The sequence below is a fragment of the Sarcophilus harrisii genome, chromosome 4, assembly GCF_902635505.1.
Source record: "Sarcophilus harrisii chromosome 4, mSarHar1.11, whole genome shotgun sequence".
NCBI classification, from domain to species: Eukaryota; Metazoa; Chordata; class Mammalia; order Dasyuromorphia; family Dasyuridae; genus Sarcophilus; species Sarcophilus harrisii.
Genome location: NC_045429.1, coordinates 323354835 through 323380034, shown reverse-complemented (window position 1 = coordinate 323380034; position 25200 = coordinate 323354835). Strand labels below are relative to the sequence as shown.

Sequence of the window (25200 nt, the reverse complement as noted above, 5' to 3'; positions counted from 1 at the left end):
GACCCCTCCGTGGGCTGCCCGAAACTGCCCCGGCCAATCAATTCCCTCCGCTAGCCTCGGGTTTCTGCTCTTATTCTACATTCTTGGAGGCGGAGGGAGGGCCGATGCAGTGTTAGGTAAGGTAGCAAGGACACGTTTGTCTGTTTTTAATTATCGATAACTTTCTACATCACCCCAACTAATCCCTTCCCCCTCTCAAAAAACCATCCCTTATTTTAACACATAAAACAAGCAAAAAATCAAGAAAACGAAGCAAAATACCAATGCAAGTGACATGACGTTAGATGCAGTGCTCACAGCAAGACATTCACCGGAAAGAAGGGAAATCAATGCATTGTCAACCATTCTGGAGAATAATTTGGAATTATAAAACTGGGCATACTCTTTGGCCCAGTAATCCCACCCCCTAAAAAGAAAGGAAAATGACCAATATGTCCAAAAATATTTACGGCAGATCCTTTTGTGATGGCAAAGAACTGGATATGGAGAAAATGCCCATCAACTGGGGCATGCGATGGGGATGGAATACTGTTGAGCTTCAGAAAAAAAGGGAAGACATATGAATTGTGGCAGAGTGAAATGAGCAGAACCAGGACATCATTGTACAGCAATATTGTGATGATGTTTAACTATGAGAGACTTAGCTCAATATGATGATCCAAGGCAATTCAGAAAATGCTATCCACCTCCAGAGAGAGAACTGATGAAAATCAAAGTATAATTTTTTCACATTCCTTTTCTTGTTTTTTTTTTTGCATAGTTAATACAGAAATATGTATTTGTATCATTTCATATTTATAATTGATATATTGCTTGCCTTCTAAATGGGCGGGAGAAGGGCTAGAGAATTTGGAATTCAAAATTTAAAAATTTCGTTAAAAATAAATAATAAGTTGGGGGGGAGGAGATATTCATCAAAAAAAAAAAAAAAAGATTCATGCCTCTGAGCTCTGCTAGCTTTCATGTTGGTTCTATAGTTTCTCACTATCAGCATAATCAGTGTCAGTGCTGTGAAAGTCTTTGACATTCAGTGAATTCCTCAGAATATGGCAAGCTGAGGTGCTCCCCACCCTTACCTGTATTGATGTTCATTTCATATACCAGCAAAGCCTCTCCTGTTGTTTCTGGAAATATTTACATCCTTGGTGGAAGTCAATTAATCTTATTCCATTTCTAGCAGCAGTTGCTATTCCAATCCTTTTCTTCATCCTCCCACACCACTGCTGCTCAACAAAGCTGGAAAAAATCAGTCAACAGAATCAACTGTATATAGCAAAAGTTTATTTTCTCTAACCTTAACTGGGCCCTTACTGCATCAAGAAAACTCTATTACTCCTTTCTATTTCATTATCTATCCCACTCACCATAATGATGTTTTAACCCTCTCCCTTTCTCTGTTTTACCTGAGAAAATGGAAGCCACAGAAGTGAACTTCCACTTCCTTCTCTACATCTGGAAACACCTTGACAAAATGCTCAACTCTCTTCTTCTTCCCTCCAGTCTCTGATAATGAAGTGGCACTTCTTACCAAGGCTAACCCTTCTAACATGTGGCTTGATCCAAAACCCTCCAGTCTTTTCTAGCAGCTAGTCTCCTTAATCATTCCCCATTATTTAGTCTATTGATTCATTTTCTGTTGTCCACAAACATGCCCAAGTTTCCCTACATCCTTAAAAAACCTTCACTAGACCTTACCATGCTCTCTTTCATATAAAATTCCGGAGGTGGGGGGGTGGGTGGAATCTATATTTGTTGCCTCTACTTCCTTCCTTTCATTCTTTTTTTCAATTCTGCATTCTAGATTCCAAACTTCAGTATTCAACTGAGATTAAATTGTAATGGAATACTATTGTGCTATAAGAAATGACTTCAATCAATAATCTTAAAAAGGCTGAAAAGACTTGCACAAAATGATGAAGAGTGAAGTGAGCAGAACCAAAAGAACATTGTATACAGTAATAGCAATGTTATTTAAGAATGATTTTAAGTTAAAAAATCAAAATATTGATTATTATAAATTCACAAATTGAAAACCAAGAATATATGTTAAAAGATGCTATCTTCACCTGGAGAAAAAACTGATAACTAGATGTATGTATAGAATAATTTTACATATATATTTGTTTGGTCTAATGGTAACCATCTTTAGGGTGGGGGAGGAGGAAGAAGAAAGAGGAAAAAAGAAATTTACAAGATACCTTTGTTGTATATTTAGAGGGGACAGCAAATTATACATGGTATATATGTATTTGTATTTTATTATATTAATCTATTTGTATTATTTGTATCTATATTTATTTTATTTGTGTGTAGATTTTTATTCTATCGTGTTACAGAAATGTTTGTTTTGTTGCATTTTTTAAAAGTTATTAATGATTTGCAAACCTGGTCTTTTCTTTTTTTTTTTTCCAGTTAATTCTTTTTTTTTTTTTTTTAATAGCCTTTTATTTACAGGTTATATGTACGGGTAACTTTACAGCACTAACAATTGCCAAACCTCTTGTTCCAATTTTTCCCCTCTTTCCGCCCAACTGTCTCCCCCAGATGGCAGGATGACCAGTAGATGTTAAATATATTAAAATATAAATTAGATACACAATAAATATACATGACCTGGTCTTTTCTTAACATGTTTTAATGCTCTTGATTGTTCTTTTTCCTGCCTATTCCAAGACTCTGTCATAGGCCTCTCTCTACCCTCTTTCACTTGGCGGTTTCATCAGCACTTAAAGATTTAATTAAATTCTATATGCAAATGATTCTCATACCTATATATTCAGCTCAGGTCTCTCTCCTGAGAATCTATTGCCCATTTCCAACAGTTTGTCAAAAGTTTTAAATTTGGGGCAGCTAGACACAGCACAGCAGATAGAACACATGGCCCTGGAATCAGGAGGACCCGAGTTCAAATATGGCTTCAGATACCTAATACTTGGCTGTGGGACTCTGGGCAACTCAACTCCCATGGCCTCGGGGGGAAAAAAAAGCTTTAAATTGAATGTCCCATAGGCATCTTAAGGGTTGACTAGCCAAAACAGAACTCATTATTTTTGCTCTAAAACCCATGTCATTTTGGGACTTCCCTTTTTCTCTTAAGGGCAATATCATTCTTTCAGCCTTACAATCTTGACATTACCCATTTCTCTCCACTCCTTCTGTTCCGGTATCCTTCAGTTGCCTAGTCTTGCCATTTCTATAACTCTGTCTTTAAACTGCCTCTTCTCTATTCACATAGTCACCATGTCACCAAGCCCTAATTATTGGATGATTACAAGAGCCTGCGTTGTCTTCCCTCTCCAATTCATCCTCCATGCAATTAGTCTAAATGATATTTTTGAATTACAAGTATGACCATATCATTCCCTTAATTAATAAACTCCAATCACTCATTATTATCTGTGGGCTTCTATTTCTATTTGGCTTTTTTTTTTTTAAGTGCTTCCCAACCTTTCTTTTTAAAAATTTATTTAAAGTTTTTTATTTACAAAGCATATGCATAGGTAATTTTTCAACATTGACCCTTGCAAAACCTTCTATTCCAACTTTTCCTCTCCTTCCCTCCATCCCATCCTCTAGATGGCAGGTAGTCCAATACATGTTAAATATGTTAAAATATATGTTAAATCTAATATATGTATACATATTTATGCGGTTATCTTGCTGCACAAGAATCGGATCTAGAAAGAAAGAAAAAAAATCTGAGAAAGAAAACAAAATGCAAGCAAGTAACAACATAGAGAGTGAAAATGCTATGTTGTGGTCCACATTCAGTCCCCACAGTCCTTTCTCTGGATGTAGATGACTCTTTTCATGATCAAATAAGTGGAACTGGTTTGAATCATCTCATTGTTGAAGAGAGGCACGTCCATCAGAATTGATCATTCTATAGTCTTCTTGTTGCTGTGTACAATGATCTGATTCTGCTCATTTCACTTAGCATCAGTTCATGTAAGTCGCTCCAAGCCTTTCTGAAATCATTCTGCTGATTGTTTCTTACAGAACAATAGTATTCCATAACATTCATAAACCATAATTTATTCAGCCATTCTCCAACTGATGGGCATCCACTCAGTTTCCAGTTTCTGGCCACTACAAACAGGGCTGCCACAAACATTGTTGCACATGTGGGTCCCTTTCCCTTCTTTAAGATCTCTTTGGATGTCCATCAGTTGGAGAATGGCTGAATAAATTGTGGTATATGAAAATTATGGAATATTACTGTTCTGTAAGAAATGACCAACAGGATGATTTCAGAAAGGCCTGGAGAGACTTACACGAACTGATGCTAAGTGAAATGAGCAGGACCAGGAGATCATTATATACTTCAACAACAATACTAGATGATGACCAGTTCTGATGGATCAGGCCATCCTCAGCAACGAGATCAACCAAATCATTTCTAATGGAGCAGTAATGAACTGAACTAGCTATGCCCAGAAAAAGAACTCTGGGAGATGACTAAAAACCATTACATTGAATTCCCAATCCTTATATTTATGCACACCTGCATCTTTGATTTCCTTCACAAGCTAATTGTACAATAATTCAGAGTCTGATTCTTTTTGTACAGCAAAATAATGTTGTGGTCATGTATACTTAGTGTGTATCTAAGTTATATTTTAATATATTTAACATCTACTGGTCATCCTGCCATTTAGGGGAGGCGGGGGGGGGTAAGAGGTGAAAAATTGGAACAAGAGGTTTGGCAATTGTTAATGCTGTAAAGTTACCCATGTATATATATCCTGTAAATTAAAGGCTATTAAATTAAAAAAAAAAAAAAAAAAAAAGATCTCTTTGGAATATAATCCCAGTAGAAACACTGCTGGATCAAAGGGTATGCACAGTTTGATAACTTTATGAGCATAGTTCCAAATTGCTCTCCAGAATGGCTGGATCCATTCACAATTCCATCAGAAATGTCCCAGTTTTCCTACAACCTCTCCAACATTCGTCATTATCTTCTCCTGTCATCCTAGCCAATCTGAGAGGTTTGTAGTGCAGAGTTGTCTTAATTTGCATTTCTCTGATCAATAATGATTTAGAACATATTTTCATATGATTAGGAAGTTTCAATTTCTTCATCTGAAAATTGTTCATATCTTTTGACCATTTATCAATTGGAGAATGGCTTGAATTCTTATAAATGTGAGTCAATACTTTATATTTTAAAAATAAGGCCTTTATCAGAACCCTTAAATGTAAAGATGTTTTCCTGGTTTGCTTCCCTTCTAATCTTGATTGAATTAGTTTTGTTTGTACAAAAACTTTTTAACATTTTAATATAATCAATTTAATATAATAAGATTAATAATATAATCAAATAATTTTAAAATAATCAAAAATTATCTATTTTGTGATCAATAATGATCTCTAGTTCTTCTTTGTTCACAAATTCCTTCTTCCTCCACAGGTCAGAGGTAAACTTTCCTATGTTCTTCTAATGATATAATATCATTCTTTATATCTAAATGATGAACCTATTTTGATCTTATCTTAGCATACAATGTTAGGTATGGGTCAATGTATAGTTTCTACCATACTAGTTTACAATTTTCCCAGCAGTTTTTGTCAAATAGTGAATTCTTAAACCAAAAGCTGGGGCCATTAGGTTTATTGCTATATAGTCATTAACTGTTTTGTTCTGTGAATCTAACCTATTCCACTGATTGACTATTCTATTTCTTAGCCAGTACCAAATGGTTTTGATGACCAAACTAACTTCCTAGCCTTGTTATAAGACGCAATTGTCTAGAAACTTAATTCCATCAGATTATACCAAATACCTACTTACCTACTTATTTGATATGGTCTTTAAAGGAAACCCTGGGAGGGCCCTTTCTACCAACTAGCCCAAACACTAGTTTCCATAGCAGTTCAGAAGTTAGAAAAAGAATATCTGATGGGAGTGTATTCTGACCGGAAGAGTCAAATTGCTCTTCATACCGTGATAGTAGTGAGTTTACTTCTTTCTAAGGCCATAAGGAAGAGGAGTGGCAATAATGAGAGAGAGCATCGCATTCTGTGGTCTAGCTAGGCTGGCCTTTTTGCTCAAGTTACAGGGCAAATAAATAGAAGCAGGTCTTGAAAGCATGTATGATAGCACTGAGTCCAGTAGGAGTATGGAATTAAATTTCTACAGGTGCACCTTTTGAAATGATATAATTGATTTTAGAACCCATACCTGCTTCCCCATTCTCAGTAGAGGTTTCAGGTTTGATATTCATTGGGTGTGTATATATATGCAGTGGATAGAGTGCCAATTTGGAGTTAGGAAGATTCTTCTTTGTAAGTGCAAACCCAGCCTCAGACACTTACTAGCTGTGTGATCCTGGACAAGTCACTTTACTTCAGTTCTCTCATCTAAAAAAGGAGCTGGAGAAAGAAATGGAAAACTACTCCAGTATCTGTCAAGAAAACCCTTAATAGGGTCACTTAGAATGAAATTATCTGTCAACAATAAAAAGTACATTCCTTACTCCAAAGGGACACTCAATTCTGGAACCTTAAGATCTGTTAATATTGCTCAACAACCTCTCTTGCTTTTGCTGATATTGTCCCAGCCATGATCTAATTATAGTTTTCCTAGTTGGTTTTGGCAGAATCCATCTTCATGACCCTTTTAATGTTTATTTTGAACTTTCTGATAGATGACACTGTGTCTGTGCAGGATGGCTAACATGTTTAACAATAGAATTGCAATCCAAAAGACTCAAATATTCTAAAAATGAGGAAATTTAAGAGTGGTAAATGTACTGAACTTCAAAATGTAGATGGCACAGATACTGAAGATAGGAGATATGCCTAAGCAAAAATACATGTGAAAAAGACTTGGAGGTTTTAATGGTCTGAAAAATCAATGAGTTACAAGTGTGACTTGGAAGGCAATCTTAAATTACATTAATAGACAAACCAAGCAGGTGATAATCCCATTGTACAGTGTGCCCTGTGGCTGGAGGGATGTGTGCAGTTCTTGTCATCAAATTTTATATGGACATTAACAAGATGTAGCACATCCAGAGCAAAACAACTGGGGGGGACTAGAAATCATGTCAAAAAGCATTTTTGTAAATCTTAAAATGACAGAAAAAAAGAAACTGAGAATATTTAGACTGGAGAAAAGGAAATTCAGTGGTAGAGTAGTGCATGGGAAGACAGCATAATAACAGCCCAAGTATTTGAAAGGCTGTCTTAAAGAAAAAAAGATTAGATTTATTTTTTTCTTAAACTCAGAACGTATAAATTAAAAGCAATGAGAAGTTCCAGAGACAAATTTCAGCTTCAGCATAAAGAAAATATAGCAAGTTAGAGCAATTTTAGAGTGAAATATGGTGCCAGTGGAAGAAGCAGGTTCCTTATCATTGAAAGTCTTCACGTGGAAGCTGAATGAGCAGTTGTTGGGGATGTTTGTAGGAGAGATTCCTGTTCAGACATGAGACTTCCCTTGTCTTTGAAATTCTGTGAAAATCCCCATCTCTGCAATTTCTCGCACTAGAACGCTTATGACCTTCTTTTAAAAAGCAGCTAAGTGTTGTAAGCATTCTTTAGTCAAGATCTGAATTTGAGTCCTACCTTAGATATTTCCTATATGATTTATAGTACAAAATATAAGGCACAGTGGATAGAGTGCTGGGCTTGGAATCAGGGAGACTTGAATTCAAATCCAACCTTAGTCACTTACTATATGTGAGCCTGGATAGTCACTTCACTCTGCCTCAGTTTTCTAATCTGTAAGATAAACTAGAGAAGGAAATGGCAAATTCCTCCAATATTTTTACTAAGAAAATCCCAGATGGGGTCATAGAAAGTTAAATAATGACTAAAAACAATAACATATAATATTAGCACTATGTAAATGTTGGTTATCATAATCATTTTATACATTGTTCTAATTCCAAAATTCTGAAAACTCAAATTCTCTTCTTGGACCACAAGTTCTTCTACTTCTCTCCCATTCTGATTCTTTAATTTGGGTCCCTCATCTTTTCCCATTCATCCAACTCCATCTTGGCCTTAGTTCTTTGTGTAAGCATTAAACCTTATGATTAGTTATTCCAATATTGTTTGTTTTTTTTCCGCATCCTTGAATCCCTTGTTTACTTGGGTTCAAGTTCCTCTCATCTTTTCTGGCTGCTGAGTAATTAGCTGATGCTATTAATGGAAATGACAACAAATTGCTTACATTCAACTGGGCCCTTACCAATGCATGGTAATTGTTTACCTTTTATGACTCCTCTATACTTTTCTCTATAGCAGTTGCTTCACATTTTATTTTTCCTTCTTAAAAGCCTCAATTCCATTCCTTATTTTTGGCAGATTTTCTGAGAAAATCTGAGGTGCCTTCTGCCTCAACTTGCCTTGACTCTTTTAAAACTATAAATAGTTACTTGTATTCTTTCCTCCTAGGAAGGAACTGATCATCCTCCTCCTGAATGAAGGTTCCACTTGTATGATTGATGTTAATTCTTTCCTGTCTTTTCTATGCCTTGCTTCCTGAATTATCTTTTCTTCTCTGCATCTTCAATCTCTCCTTCTTTATTAGTTTTTTGAGTAAAGGGGTTCTTCATTTGAGGTCCATAGACACATTTCAGAGGGTCCAAGAACTCAGATGATTAGAAAAATATTTTTATTTTCACTAAGCTATAAAGTTTAGTTTTTTAAAAAATATTTTATTTTCCCCCAATCACATGTAAAGACAATTTTTAACATTCATTTTTAAAAAAAATTTTGATTTCCAAATTCTCTACTACTTTCCTTTCCTTTCCTTCATATACATGCAATCATATAAAAGATTAAAAATTTAGTTTTTCTTTCCATTACATGAAAACATTATTCTAAGAAGACTTCATCAGATTTTCAAAGCCGTTCTTGAGATAAAAAAAAGGTTAAGAACCACTGCTTTACTAGAAATATGCTTAGGTTTCCTCTATCTTAAAACACACATACACAGAGGCAAACTTTTATTTAATCTTGCCAACTCCTTTGGAAATTTTCTTCTTCAATGCCAAACTACAGAAATGAATCTTTTAAGCTTTCTGCCTCTTGTTCCCATAATTCCACTCAATTAATTATAAAGAATTTATTAAGACCTTGGCCAAATCACAACTTCTGTTTGCCTCAACCTCTTCATCTGTAAAGCCAGGAAGTTGAAATGTATGACACAACATCTCTTCAGACAACAAAGCTATGAAAAAAAAAACCCAAAACAAATAATTTATTAAGCACCTAGAGTCTACCAGATTCTGTGCTAGGCTCTGTGAATACAGTTATAAAAATGGGACAGGGCCTCATTGGATAAATCCAGTTTTTTCAGCCCTTCTCCTTCTACACTGTTCTATGGCATATAACTGGTCCACTTCATCTTTCTTGGAATCTTCCTATCTGGACTCCTACAGCATTGTTCTTCTCTGACTTCTGACTCCTGCTTTCACCTTTTAAAAATTCATTTTCAACAAGATTTGGTCTGCACTCTTTTCCCTTCTCTTGTGTTTCTGCTCCCACTCCATTGGAGTCTAAATATAGCCTATAGTCAGATGACTCTTCACTCTATTTTTTTAGTTATCTCAATAAAATATTTTATTTTAATTTATTTTTAACACACATTGCTTTATGAATCATGTTGGGAGAGAAAAATTAGAGCAAGAAAAACCATGGGAGAAATAAAAAAAAAAAGAAAAAAGAAGTCAACATAGCAAGTATTGATTTACATTCAGTCTCTTTTATTTCATTTTCTGGATGCAGATGGCATTTTCTATCCAAAGTCTATTGGGATTGCTTTGAATCCCCACTCTATTTCTATACTCCTAATATGTCCCCAGAGCTTCAGTCTTGTATTTCCAATTGCTTACTGCACATATCTAGATATCATGTTCCCAAACTTATGTTGTTGAAAACTAAATTCATCATCTTCTTTTTTGATAATGAAAGTTTTCAAAGCATTCTACGTATATTTTCCTATATGATTCCTCATAAGAGCTCCATTAGTTACTGTTGTTAGTATCATTTTACAGATGAAGAAATTGAGAAAAGGTGTTAAGCGACTGAGGTAGGATTTGAACTCTGGTCTTCCTGGCTGCAAATACATTCTGCCACCTTATTCTTGCCAGATATTCAGACTTATAACCATAACTTTGATAATGTTCCATTCCTCACCTTTCATCAAAATCTTTGTCTACCATCTCTCTTGAATTCGTTTGTTTCTCTCAACTTCCCCATCAATCACCTAAGTTCAAATTTTCATTTCTTCTTGCCTAGACTATGAATAGCTTTGTAATTGGTTTCTTGTCTTTTCTTTATTCTCCTCTACATTTTTAACTTATTTATCCTCAACATACTCCCTAATCATTTTGCTATCACATTACTTTTATATTAAAAAAAATCTTCAGTGGCTCTCCAGTGGTCACCTAATCAAGTATACATTCCTCATTCTGCCATTTGGGACCTACAAAATCCTGGGGCTAACTTTTCTAGGCTCCCTGAGCTACTTCCATTCTAATTTTACACTCCAGTGAAACTGGATCCCTCCCCACTTCCTCCTCTTCCTGCTTTGCTCTACTCCGTATGTTGAACTGACTCTCCCCAATCTCCATCTCTTAAAGGCTTTTCACTTCTTTTAAGACCTTACTCAGGTACCACCTTCTTCACTATGCCAACCTTATCCTGCAATATGATCTTTCCTACTCATATTTCTCCTAGAGATTAATGAGGGCAGCTCCTTTATTTTCACTTCAATATTTCTTGTATCCTAATTGTTTTCATATCTTGATCTCTCTATATTACAGCATCTCTTTACCTCTATTTTACAGCATCCTAATTTTTAATCTGCGGGGACCTTAGTAATCATCAAATACATTTACTGCATTTTATCATGAGGAAACAAGCCTAGGGAGGGGGAATGATTTCACATACTAAGTGTTCAGAGCTGGGTATTTCAAGTTCCTTTCCCAGAGGATCTGTCATATCGATTTCTAACTCCCCCAGATTAAAACCTGCTTTCTTTGCTACTTCTTCCCAAGATGTCATTCATACTCAGCTCCAGCCAATCTCTCCCCAAGTCCTATTTCCACTATTCTCTTTAAAACTGCTGCTGGTAATGGATTCTTCCTCTCCCACGTTCTTTTAGTGCTCATGGATTTCTTGGGAAGACATTTTCCCTCTTGTCGCTCCACTACAATGGTGGTTGCTTCTCCCATGCTTCTACAGCCACCCTTGTTCTCTGCTGTCCCCCAGAAGCCTTCATCTGCTATCATCATTCACTTATCTCCTCTGTGAAGTTTGCATCACTCATCCATCTTCCCTAGTTAACATCCTTTTGCTCCACTCGAGTCCAATAGCTGGCTCAGATTTCTTCATCCCAAGTCCTGCCCCTAATAACCTTGGGAATTTCAGTATTTACAATTATGTCTCTTAGAAAATACCAGTCTACAAACGCTCAATTTGTCTTTCTACCCACCCTTCTCAGCCATTCCCATGGAGAGTAGACGAATATCATTCCAAAATGGGTCTGCAGCTATTCTGTTTTGTATTGTACCTGTATTGACCTTTGGGCCACTATAATCCTCCTCTGATTCCTCTAAAAGGAATATTTAGAGGCAAACATGAAATGGTGCAGTTTGGGTCCATTACAAATCCATGTTTATTGTATGACAAGCTTTTAATTCTCCAAGTGACTACAATATGTCCTGCAGCAATTCTTTCAAACCTCCTCCACAAGTCCTACAAACCACCTCTAATCTCTTTCAGCAAATGGTCCCTTACTAAGAGAATTAGACTTCTGCGAGCTCCTTCAATTCTCTTCCAACATCAAAGCCTTCAGTTCTCTCCTTTTTTGCAGTCTCCAGAGAATGAAGTAGATGTTCTCTTTGCCAAGAGGATGCAATAGATGCTCTCATTACCCAAGGTTAATGTAACAGGAGTGGACTGGCCCTGATCACAAGAAGGGCTCTTAATTTTATTCCCTCTGGGAGCTTGCCTCATTGCTCATTTTTCCTCCTCCAGTCCCCCACTTGCAATCACCACAGTCTTCTAAGACTATCTGTTTATTGCCTACACACTCAGGTGTCCATGTGCTCCCCACCAAAGAAGTTTCACTTAATCTTGCTATTCCCTCAAGCTATTAACCTAAATCTCTCATACTTTTCAATACCAACCCCCAGAATCATTTGTATTTGCTGTTTCCACTTCCTCCCCACCAACGTTTACTTCTTAACTGTCATCTAGCTCTGATCCTACGCTCTATAAATTTTTCTCTTAGAGATTACCACATACTTCTCAACTGATAAAATATGACTTTTTTCTTCCTGTTTTCTTTCTTGGTAACCTTTCTTCACCTTTTGATGCTTCTGGATCTTTTTCCTTTGGGTTTTGGAATACTGCTGTCTACCTCTCCTCCATCTCCTTTGGTAGATCATCCATCTCCTGTCCCCCAAGCCCTTCTTATCTTTTCCCTTTGGGAACCCATTCCCACAGGTTCAATTGTTGGTTCTCAGATCCACGAGTGAAGTCCAAATCTCTTTTCTAAATCCCAAGTCCCACACCTCCAGTTTACTCCTGGATATTCCACAAACATTTCAAATTCAGCAAGTTCACAAGTGCTGATGAGTTCTCTTCCAGCTCTAGAACTATTTATTAATTTGTAACCTAATTAGTCCTGTTCCCATCCACATTTCTTTATTCTTGTTGGGGCTACCCCCAATCTTGTTGAATTTATATTTCAGCACAAGGGGTTAGGGAGGACTAAGTTAAATGCCTTGATTAAAAAAATGTTAAAATGGCTTGACTTGAGTTTATCTAGCTAGTTAGTGGCAGTATTGACACTGGAACTTAGGTCTCTCAAATCTGGGTATAGTATTGTTTATCTTCTGTTCATTTTAATTATACTTCCTGTCCCTGTTTAATTAGATCTGATGTTACAGTTCTTACACATTGACACCAGCAAATTTCTTTATCCGTTTAATTATATAAAAACAGGACATTTAGACCAAGCAAGATATGGGATTCCACTGCAATGAAGTGTCTCCATTGTAATCTCATTTCATAGTTCAGATTTACTGAAACCAGACAACCACCCTGGATGGCAGTGCAAATATTTCTTTTATAGATGAGTCTGACTTGCCTAGGGTCACACAGCAAATAAACTTCCGACCTGTGATTTGAAACCAGGTCTTGTGGATCTCAAGTCCAATGCTCTTTCTACTTCATGAATAGGAGGCTGACCTCTCAAGCTGCAAAATCTCTATTCTTTGGGGAAGGCGATATCCATGGGAGCCAAAGAATCTTGCTTTGCTTGAACTGGGCTCAAGGCTGGCTCCCGAAACAGGCTTAACGTAGCTTGTTCCCACATAATGTAACAAGAATAAACTAGGAGCTACAAAGCTCAACCCACACACTACCAAGAAACAATGTGGGTCAGAACAATGTGGGTCAGAGCCTCCTCTTGGCTAGGGAAGAGAGTGTCTGGGTTCTTCTCCGGACCCTATATACATACTTCCCTGACTCCATGAATCTACGAAGCTTTTCTCCCTCAAATGTGAGAAGGAAGAGAACGTTTTATGCTCGATCTGAGCTCCGTCCCAGAATCTTTTGCAAGCAGCCTGCTCTGCTAAGACACAGTGTGGGATGGAAAGTAAAAAGAGACATTATGAGGGCAGAGCATTGGGCCCCATTGGGTGTCACCTAGTCTGCCCTGCACCATGTCTCATGAAAGCACCATGCGTCTCGAGCACAGCCACAGGCCCAAACTCCTGGGAGATGTCCGCCTAATGCTAGAACAGTGCCTCGCACACCAGAGGGGCTTAATGTGTGTTAAATTCAACCCAGCTTAGTGCTAAGAAAAAGATGTATAATGAATGGTGAGAAAGGCAGAAGAAAAAGGGAACTGGGGCTGAGATGGGGTTAATAAAAGGGAACTTGCCTCCAAAGGGGGAACTGGACAGGGGGATGGGCCTTGGGCAGGAAGAACAGTGTGACCGGGAATCCTTAATTTCAGGGCAATTTTAAACTTTTAAATATACCAAGGGGAAAACAGCTAGTTCCTTAATCATTGCCAGTTTCCCCATCTTACTCCATAGATACTCCTTATATTTGTAGATATCCTGTCACATTTTGGAGGAAAAAAATTTGCTGGGACAAGGGAAGAGTGGGTGGTAGCTAGGATCTCTACACAAAATGATATATATGCTAAATGCATAATGGAAAGAGGTTGTATGTGGAGCACATGATGCAGAGGATTAAAGATCTCTCTTTATATGGGGATATTGCCCTTTTAATCCAAAAGAGTTCATTTTAAAAGGGGGCACCACCTCATGGGAAAAGGAAAAGTCCATTTTCAGAATTTTCCATCTGCCCTTTTACCTTAACTACCAGTGGTGTTTGCTTCTCCAAAGCTCCTCTATTCCCTACATATGTCCTGATGGCAGAAAGCTCTCTTGGCTGGCCTCAGAGTACTCTCCCAAATGGCACTTTAGGTGTCATAGGTGTTTAAAGGAGGCATCGCTAGCACTTCCCTGTATAACAGAAAGGGAACATGATGTACCAGAGCTGGCACAAGGGTGGCCATGAAGACCTGCGCATTACAGAGAAAGGGAAGAGAAATGCAAGATTAACAGCTTTTTCTTATCCTGAAGAACCAATGAATGAAGTTGGCAAAGGTGAGGGGGGGTGGTAATGAAAGAAGGCACTGAAGACAAGGGATGTTGCCCCAAGCCTCTCCTTTTGAAAGGAAGCATGGTCTAATGGGAAGAACTTTTAGACTTTCCAGGGAGATCTGGATTCAAAATTCCTGCTCTGATGCAGAAGCAAATCATGAAACTTTATTGAATCATGACTCAAAACAGGGCAAATAAAATTAAAGTAGGGACAGTAAATAAGCAAAATACTTGTGGTATTTGTCTCATGAGTATAAGAAAAGGGCTTAAATCATTTGTTCAGTGTCTGACTTTTCATGATCCCATTCTGGGTTTTCTTGGCAGAGATCCTGGAGTGGTTTGCATTTCTTTCTCCAGGTCATTTAGATGAAGAAACTGAGGCACACAGGGTGAAGTGACTTCTCCAGGATCACCGAACTAGGGCATGTTTGAGGCCTGGGCACTCTATCCATTGCACTGCTAGAGTCAATCTTCTATCAATTCCTCTATTAATGGGTAAAGATTCTACAGGCCTGGTCTTCATACCTGAGGCTCCCCAGCCTGGAGGAAGGTAGGGAGAAGTGGTGGATCCTACAATTTCCAAAATGGTTCAGTTAAATGAATGGATGACAAGTCTATAATGGTTTATTGGACAAGACTATATCCCTAATCTGGGGGTTTATCAAAGAGGACAATGCCCTTCCATGATTTATTTCTGAATGAAAATACAAGATTGGAAATAGTTTTTAACCAGCATGTCAATGGCTGTAAGCAAAGAACAGAAAGAATTGCTGCAATCCCTGAGTTGGTAGGAGAAAAAAGAAAAGGATGTCACACCTCATGGACTCATTGAAAATTTTAATTTATGTTGGCAACAAAACTAACAAATAGCTGGAGAGATTAAGCCTTAGGTTAAACCCAGAAGCCACAAATGGCCTTTGGGGAAAGCACCAAGGCAGGTGGCCAGTGGCTCTGAGAAGGCTCACTATTGGCAGGGAAAGGTTGGGAACCCAAGTGACCTGCAGAAAGACAACATAGGCTCTAAGGTTAAAATGCCAGGACCCTGAGCCTTAGTAGAGGTTTGTGCTAGATCGAGCTGTTCCTGCTATAGCAGGATGATAGGAGATTAATACGGATTAAAAAAACCAACCCTCTCTTCTGCTCTAAAAGAGGGTTTCAGAAGGAGACTGGGTTCCTCAATTTTTCTCTATAGAAGATGCTAACCTGTCCCAGGGTAAAGGCAGGTAGGGGAAGGGGTTAGAAAAGGGAGGGAATATAGCTCCCTTGATTAGCTCTAGGAATCCTAGGAATCAGGCTTCAGCCTTCAAGGCCCAAAACATCTTTCCCCTCCATCCTCTTTCCCATTCCCTCTCAGACTCAGACAGAGGTGAATTAAACCTCAGAGAGACTGTCAGATGCTTGGCTGCTTTTGACCCCTAGATACTGGAATTCACTTGTACCCTCTGGCCCTGCAGCAGCAAAGGGCAGGGTGCCCAGCCACAACCACCTCCCCCAACCAGAAAGTAGTCAGCTCTCTCATCAGAACTGTCCTTCCTTTCCACACAATCTGTATTCAGGAGGGCATGAAAGCCCTAACCCTTAGGAACGGCCCCACACCCCCTCAAGTCTTCAGGGATTGGGGAACAAACAGCTTCCAGGGGATCAGAAATCCCAGTCGTCCATCTCCAGCTCATCCAGGCCTGATACTAGGCCAAAGATACCACTAGGGTCCTGGGGTTGGCTGCCTTCAAAGTTGGTGATGGGTGTAACAGGGCGGAGCAATTCAGGTAGGGCCTCTGAGGCCCGTCGTTTAATCTGGGGGAAAAAAAACAAACATTTCAAAATGCTTTTTAGAACAGAAAACCATATAGGAGGAATAGAAAGGCCCTTAAACCAAGAAACTCTCTAAGAAAATTGAAACTCTTGAGTGGACACTATGGAAAATGAAAACTGTTTTAAATTTAAAGGGTTAAATGCCTGTTAAATTCATCAGGCAATGTCTCCTATCCCTAAGGAAGTTGGAGACAATATCTTAGGATGTTCAGCTAAAAAGGTGGTGATTGTCAGAATTCTGGTCAAGTGAAAATAAACTTGTGAAATTGTGAAAATAAGGAAAGGGGCTACAGTACCTGCTTGAAAAAAGAATGGTTCAGGAGGGTGCTGGCACTCGGCCTATAGAGAGAAGAAAAAAATCTAGTTACTTCAGCTGTCCCAGGTTAGAATTTTATCCAAACATCTTCTGGAGTGGTTATCCTGAGAGACTTGGGGTAATGAGGCTGCTTCCACAGCTCTGCCACTTACACCTCGCTTGCCTGCTTTAATCACAATGGCAAGGAGAGATGGCAATTAAAGTTTTCTATTTTTGCTTTTTAAAAGCATTGTCCACTGTCCTTTCAATCCCCACTGAATACTGAATTTTTGTTGTTGTTGTTAAGGAATGAAGTACATTTTATCAGAAAAGATGTAAATTTCCAACCTACCACAACTCCCAAACTGGGAGCTGAAGTCCAGGGTCTTCGATTCTTTAAAAAGCAGGCCTCTCCCCCCAACTCCCTGCCTAAGCCCAAACTTAAGAGGCACTACCTGAGGTCAGGACTGCGTTGTAGACATTGCTCCACAAAGTGGTGGAAATGTGGTGAGAAAGTACGATGGTAAGGATGTGGAGGGGAGTCCCCATTGGAGTTCCGGGTCGTGCTGGCAGCAAGACTCTCATTTAGGCCAGAGTTGGCCCCTGAACGTGAGGTATTCATGGTCAGCTCCTCAGCAGGGATGGTGGTGGTATCCAGCAAGCAGGGTACTGTTCCATTTAGCTTTTCCAGAAGCATCTGTGAAAGGCCTGTTTTGATTAGTTAATTGACAAAATGTTACATGATTTCTGCCCCACCAACATTAAAACTAGGACTCTTCAGCAGCCCTGGAAATTGAGCTTAAAGGATCTTCCCTCCCTTCCCCCCAAAATGCCATAATGCACAAATGGGAATCTTTATGAATAAGGAAATGGATGGGGAAGGTGGGAGAAGTTAGCTTGTTTAGAGCAGTACTGTCCACTAGAGCTAGGTACACGGGTTACCTCAAAAAGGAGTTGGAAAGGAGGGTTAGGTCTTCTGTTTTCCACAGCAAGAAAGATCTAGATACCCTTATTCCATATATAAAGAATAAAGAACCTCTAGCAATGGAACTCTCCCCCATAGTTGGGGCAGCAACAATTTCACTTCTAATCACAGGATTTATTCCTCCCCAATCCCCAAAGTGCGCTAAGTAAAATTTCAGTTCGGTTCAAAAACGTCCTATTCACAGCTTCTTGTAGTGCTCCTTCCTGAGCCAATTCTGAGCAGGGGCAGTGGAGCAAGCAAGGTCGGGGCAGGTCAGGAGTGGAGGAGCCAGGCAATCTGGACTTACCTGGGTGGCAGGCATGTCCTTAAAGGGGACGTGGCCATTGGCCAGCTCACAGGCTGTGATTCCCACACTGTAGATGTCAGATTTGGCATCATAACCCTGAAGATTCTAAGTCAGGAGAGAACAGCCACAGGTCACTCCATCTGGAGCCTTGGTCTCTGCTCTTAGGGATGGGGATAAGGACCAGGGAAAGGAAAAGAATGCTAATCTCAAAAACAGCACCAGCTACTGAAGTATTGCTTGCCCACATTATTGGAAAGAGAGTTAACTGCTGATGAGCTGTTACATTATTTTAAAAGGAACAAATGGTTGCTGATGGCTAAAAGTAGAAAGAAATACTGGGCTACTGGGTTTCCAGAGTCAATCCAAACAATTTCTATCTCATGGGAATTGCCAAATGCTAACTCTTCCCCTAAGGCAGAGCCTGCATTTCTGCTACTCTTCTCTAGTCCAGCAGACCTTTGTGATGAGAGGAAAGTAGAAACAAAGGCCACAAAGGAAAGAAGTCATCTAACTTTGGGACTACCAGAAAAGAAAAGCCTAAGTCTTCCTGTAAATGGAAAACAGTCAATTAGTCATTGAGATTTCTCTCTAAAATGAAGGCTAGTCTGCCCAAGAATATTCTTTCATTCTTTCCAATCCCAATCTGGTCTGAAAGCTTTATTGTCTCTTGGCAATCTAAAGGTGGAATCCCCAGAGTCCAGTGTCCATACCTGCTGGAGAACCTCAGGACTGAGCCAAGGCAGGACCTTGATGCTGTATTTGGGAAAGTCATGGACAACTCGCTGCCGCTGACCATGGCTGATCATGCTGAGACTGCTGCGAAGGCCTGACAGGTAGACCTTCCCGTCAGCTGAGATCAGGATGTGGCTGGCTTTAACACTCCTACAGAAGGTGTCATGTGGTCACATGGACAATGAATTCCAAAGAAACTTTCCTTTCAAACCCATGAGTCTGGGGGTTTGTGCAAGTGAGCTTTCTCCCACAAGTAAGGAGGAAGGCCGACTCCCTCTCCCCCCCCCCCCCCCCCCCCCCCCCCCCCCCCCCCCCCCCCCCCCCCCCCCCCCCCCCCCCCCCCAGCTGCCCCTACTTATCAGGCCTCAGAGACAGAACAATACTCAGTGCACACACAAGTTCTAGGATCCATTTGATCACCATAAATAATGCATAGTACTAAGTTGTGCAGAAAAGGGAAAAAACTATTTCTTTTATTAACTTGAAGTCACAGTTCCTCAGCCCAAGTCATCATTCCTCTTTACAGATGGGAAAACTAGCCTATATAAAGGGATAGTGATTTGCCTCATTATACCTACTGACTTTAATACAATTTTCAGATGATACAAAGCTGGGCAGGATGACCAGATGGAAGAATTGGGATTCAAAAATATGCTGACAGTCCATAACACCAGGCTTAATCTAATAATATGAAACTTAACAGGAATTTTAATTAATATTTGAGCTCAACAAATACACTTCACAAGACCCCATCTCTAATAATTAACTACTTGTGAACTTGGTTAAAGTCTTGTAACCTTCAAGGGCTTCTCCATCTGTAAAATGAGATCAGGCAAAAAGTCCTCCAAGGTTCCTCTTGGCTCATAATTTCAAGTACAAGACCAGGGAATCATGGTTGGCCAGACAGTAATTTGTCTGAAAAAGATCTGGGGGCACATTCAATATAATAGTTAAGAAAGTAAAAGCAACCTTGGGATGCATTAAGGCACCATCAGGACCAGGACGAAGATGTTTGGTTCTACTTTACCCCATCTGGTCATACCACATTAGAAATACTGTATTTGGTTCTGAAGGCTATGTTTTAGAGAAGACACTGATAAGCTGGAGGATGTCCAGAGGAGGGAAAATGGGCTGGGGAAGGATCTGTCATAGGACTGGATGAAGAAAAGACTTAGGGGAACGTAGCAGCTGTCATTAAGTATATGAAGCTTGTCACGCGGAAGGTTTACATTTGTTCTGCTTGACTCCGGAGAGCAGAACTGATTGAATATTGTTGAAAGGCAAATGTAGGTTTGGTATAAGGAATTTTCTAATCTATCAAGTTAGAAGCAGGGTCAGAAGCTTGGTGTTCAGGAGTTATAATTCTAGACATCCTTATCAAAGTAGAAAACTCCCCAGGCCCAGGTCTCTCTGTACCTGTGTACATAGCCCATATGATGGATGTAGTCTAGTGCCTTTAACACCCCTTGCAAGATGTATGCAATTGCCAACTCATTCATGCCATCCATGAATTGTGAACAGATGAGATCCTTTGCAGAACCTAAAGAAACAAATACAGGTAGGAGATGAGTAATAGGTAAATGAGTGAATATGATTTACAAACAAAAGGATTTTTAGTTCTATAGAAGAGATTTCTTCCCACTGACCATATGCCATGAAGGAAGTGACAACCCATAGCTCATTGTCAGCAATGAAGGTGGCTCGATATGGCACAATGTTGGGATGGTTGAAGAGCTTAGAGACATGAAGTTCTCCCTGAAAAGAATGGGTAAGAGTGAGAATCAGGGCTGAGAAAAACCAAGAAAGTAGTTCTCAAGATAAGTGATGATCTTGCTGTGAACTAGCTTTAAAAGAAGCTTGGAGAGTTCCCCTCAAAACATAAGAAATTCCTGCTCCACTGCTACAAGTGACTCTCTCAATATTTTAGAAATATAGTATAACCTTATTTTAGTCCTAGGTATACAGACAAAAAAAATTTATCAGGTAATTCAAAAATCTGCCCAAGAATGACTCAGTTAATAAAATGGAGGGATTGCAGCAAACTATCCCTCAGTCTTCTAACAAAAAAGTAAATTGTTTCAACAGAAGAAAGAGGCTCTAGAAATCTACCACCTTTTTAGTGTGGAACCTTAAAAGTTTGGAGCAGCCTCATGATCATTCTATCCAAGCTCTAATGCAACCATGATGGAAAGCTCCAAACAGTGGGACACAGATATCTACTTAAAGCAGGAGTTCTTATCCTGGAGTCCACAGACAAACCCTCATCTCCCCCAAAGATCTGCTGATAGATTTCAGGGGTCCCATGAATTTGAATGAGAAAAAAATAAACCACTGTTTTCAATAAACTCTGGATTATAGGGGGTTTTTTGTTGCTATTGTTGTGGTTATTACACTGCCATTTTTATTCTTTTGCATTTAAAAGCATGATTCTGAAGAGTCCACAGCACAAAAAATGCTAAGAGAGCCCCTGCAATAAGCAATAAAATACATGTACTATCTTGTTAAAATAGATCTAGTAAGTAGAGGCATGGTAATCAAAAGAAGGAAAAACTGAGATTGGACATTGGAAAATAAATTTCCTCAGCAAACTTTCTCAAATTGTGAGGTCCATTCCTCAAAAACATCTGTATAAATCTTATCACTGTGAAATTCAAAATCATACTGAAATCAGAGATCAACTGTCAGGGTTTATGAAATACAGACTAGCTGTATCTGCTGTACTAGAGAAAAACCATCAGTCATCTAGAAAAAATGACATTTGGCTCCAAAGAACCATATTGGATCTTGCTTCGGATTTCTTTTCCATTCTAACACATACCAACTGGTGATTAGTTGGAAATCCAGGGAGCTATCAAAGGCCCCCTCTGGTGGATGCTAATTTAAATAGAATGCAGGAAAGAGATGAATGAACTTTATATTTGGGACAAAAGGAACACTTTCCATGCTGGATTTCCCATACTTTTCAGATCCAGAAGAGTGCAAAAGTCTTAAGAGATGCTTAGGGAATCTTAGCTGCACAAAGTCAATAGTAGTCAGTAAGCTTTCCCAGGGCACAAGATGTCCCAGAGTGATCAATAATGGCTATTGTAGCCACCCAACAGTCTAATGCTTTTCCAATTTTTCTGTCACCTGATTTTTAAAGGACTACTTTCTGGAGGTTTACTGGGATCAAGAATATGCTGTCAAAGCTTTCTAGTCTTAAATAAGAGCTTCTCTCATGTCCTTAAGCAGGGTTCTATTACCTCATTTCTCCTCTTAGCATCTCTAGTTACTGTTGAGATTCAGGTTGAGAATCACCTTCTGGATGAAGCTTCTCTCCTTACCTCCAAAGTTTGCTAATCTTCCTACTTCCCCTAGCCCCTACTTTATGCATTTTTGGGGTACACAGTTGTATTTCAACATTTTCACTGATAGAAAGTAAGATCCCAGAGAGCAACAACTATTTTACTTTCTACCTCTAGTGTCTACTCAAGTGCCTGATACATGGCAGGTATCTAAAAAATGCTTGATTACCTGTAAGTAGGTCACCATCTCATTGGTACAAGCCTCTAGGTTAATCCTCCGTATTGTGACATGCTCTCCTGTTGGTTTGTATCTGGCTAAATTCACTGTCATCAACTCCTCAAACCCTTTGCCTGAAGGAAAAGCAGAAATCCCATTAAGAGAGTGAAAAATGACAAGTTTCCACCATTTTTATGGGGGAAAAAAAAAAAAGACATCCAAGAAATCAGACAACATGCTCCATCAAAGAATAGAGGACAAAAAAATAGAAATTTCATTTTTTTAAAGGTCTTATGAGACACATATAACAATTTGGAAGGGGTAGGCCACAGGAATACCTGACTATATTAGTATGTAATTTTAATGCAAGTCATTAAATATTAGATAAACTATCAATAGCCAACTTGAACTGTGGACTTTGATAGCTGGGTAACTGTCCCTGGAGCATATTCCAACTGGTGATACTAAAATAGGTACAGCAGTTGCTTGAAACATGACACTTCTTGTCCCAGAAAAAGGGAGACACCTCTAAACTCTTAAGCACCATTACCTATGATTCTGAGCAGTTCATAACACCTGCCCTCTGGCAGAAAACTGCTCATGGTGTCCTGTTTAGGGGAGGATGCTATCGATTCTGAGCTCGAGTCATTGGTCTAGAGAAGAAAAAGAGAGGAAAAAAAAAGTCAAAACAAAGAATAGGGAAAAGATTTCTGGTGAGGATATTGTACTTAAAACCAATGATGAAAAAGTAGTACATAAGCCAATGTGGTAAACCTGACACAAGGATGAAGGAAGAATGTTCTACTGTTGGGGTCATGTGAAGGGAAAAAAACTGCTAACTTGGTAATATACAAATATCAGTTTAACATATTAACTGGCACTGATATCAGAACAAATGACTCTTAAGAGATTATTACTCTTCATTCTGATTCAAAGTAGAAGTGCCAGTGATGAGTGTTAAGAATCAGTTCCAGCCAATATTTAATTTGATTTGACGTTTGAAAAAACTCATTATCCCTTCTTGACTGACAATCCTATCCATAGAAGGGGTCTCCCAAGAAGGGCACATTTATATGGGAAGTTGAGCCTTCTTTCTGCATTGTAATCTTGTTTTTCAGATCCTTCACTATTCTCTCACAATCTCAAATGGTAAACTGTCCCTTTCAAACCAGAGGATAAATATTTATTATGCTCTCTACATTTTTAAGTTGAGAGCAACTGCAGCACCAACTTAAATAAGAGAGAGAGAAGCAGTAATTTGTTCTGCCACAATCCCCTACAGCAGAAGCAAGCTTATGCTCAAAATTAGGTCAAAACTCAGCTGGTTAGGATGTGAAAATCACACATAAGGTAACAAGGACTTTAAGATCCTAAAATAAAGTTGCCCAAGAATGCCTGAATGTGAAAAATGTAGACAAGTGGGAAGAATTATAAACAGGTGAGGAGGAATCCAGCATAGTGGTTTGATTTACTTCTCCAAACCTGCATCTGTTATAATATGGTTTGTATAATTGCTTAAACCAGGAATTCCTAAATTTTTTCCACTTGCGACCCCTTTTCATTGGAGAAATTTTTATGCAAATCTGGGGATATAGATATATAAAATGGGTGTACAAATCAAACATTTATTGATAATGAATCATAATTCTGCAACCCTCACATTCAGTTATGCAACCCCATATGGGGTTGTGAACCAGTTTAAAAAGCTTTGTCTTAAAAGTATAAAAATCTGAAGAGGGTTGTCTTCATCCCTTCCTCAGGGAAGCCACCCAATTAAAATGGAAAGCAACTTGAGCAGGGTCAATTCTTATTTCACATTCTTTCTCACATACACTATCAACCACCACGAATAATACTACCATTTACTACTACTGCAACTACCACTATACTACTACTTTCTCTCCCTCCCAAGATCATACAGGCAAGGCTAGAAGGGACCTGGAAGATCATCTAGTCCAACCATTTCATCTTATACATGAGGAAATTAAGGTCCAAGGAGATTAAATAGTTTGCTCAAGACAGTAAGAGGTAGACAGGAAATCTGAATTCTAGTTCAGGGACTCCCAAGTTTGGAGCTTTTCCCACTGCACCTCTGATGAATCTATTCTTCCAGCCGACAAGACTGCAACTCATTCTGTTTGATTCTTGCCCATATCCTCCCACATATACTTTATAGTGAGTTCACCCAATGTGCTGGGAGTGGGAAGGTTGACTTCTTTTGGATCTCATGACATTATATATTTGGGAACCAATGAAGACCACAGGCTCTCCATTGGTCAGCAACCATTCTTCCTACATAACCAACCCAATCTCCCTTTGTGGACACATATTTCTGATTCTATTTTAAATGCTGTTCTGCATAATTTTGTGATGGCAATATACTAATACCTAATCATGCTTACTTCCTATCTTTTATCCTTTGTGAGTCTCCTAACTTTAATTTTGTAAATTGTGGTATTCCATGATTTGTACTCATATGGTACCATCAAGAAAAGTTTTAGGGAGAAGCTTAACGTTATTAAAAGCACTGAATATTTTCTCAACTACTATATGCATCCTCTCCCAAATCATTTCTGGGCTCAGTTCATTATCTGCGTGTCTGTGCAAAATATGTGGTGAGGAACTAGTTCAATTAGCTATCTATCCAACTATATATTATAATCAAGGCCTAAGCATTCTCCATCCACTTATTTATTCTATGTGGATAGTTAGGCTGAACTCTGCTAGATTAAAGCCCTCACATAAGAAGTTATGTAATGAAGTAGATCTTAATACAACCTTATATGCACTGTTATATGCAAACAAGAACATCTGGAGGACTTCATCATCTACAGGGAATCCCTCTTTCATTTTCTATTTATACTGGGCATACTGGCAAGCCTAAGTCTTTCTGTTTTATACCATAACTGATATGAATAATCAGGAAGTCAAATAAAGTTCTCTC

The 25200-nt window shown here is 38.8% G+C and overlaps 1 protein-coding gene across 5 annotated transcripts in view; it reads right to left on the bottom strand.

Moving 5' to 3' along the window:
- Positions 1-15465: 15465 nt before the first annotated feature.
- Positions 15466-25200, bottom strand: part of STRADA (STE20 related adaptor alpha) — a 34113-nt gene continuing 24378 nt past the window's right edge. For all 5 annotated transcript variants that reach the window (XM_003768450.4, XM_012548511.3, XM_023502493.1 and 2 more), the window contains 9 exons: positions 22807-22909; positions 22269-22390; positions 20402-20510; positions 20172-20295; positions 18734-18905; positions 18024-18128; positions 17208-17449; positions 16754-16796; positions 15466-16439 (listed from right to left, as the gene is read on the bottom strand). In XM_003768450.4, the coding sequence (XP_003768498.1) occupies positions 16287-16439; positions 16754-16796; positions 17208-17449; positions 18024-18128; positions 18734-18905; positions 20172-20295; positions 20402-20510; positions 22269-22390; positions 22807-22909 (1173 nt within the window). In that variant the 3' untranslated portion in view covers positions 15466-16286. The remainder of the gene's footprint in view (positions 16440-16753; positions 16797-17207; positions 17450-18023; positions 18129-18733; positions 18906-20171; positions 20296-20401; positions 20511-22268; positions 22391-22806; positions 22910-25200) is intronic.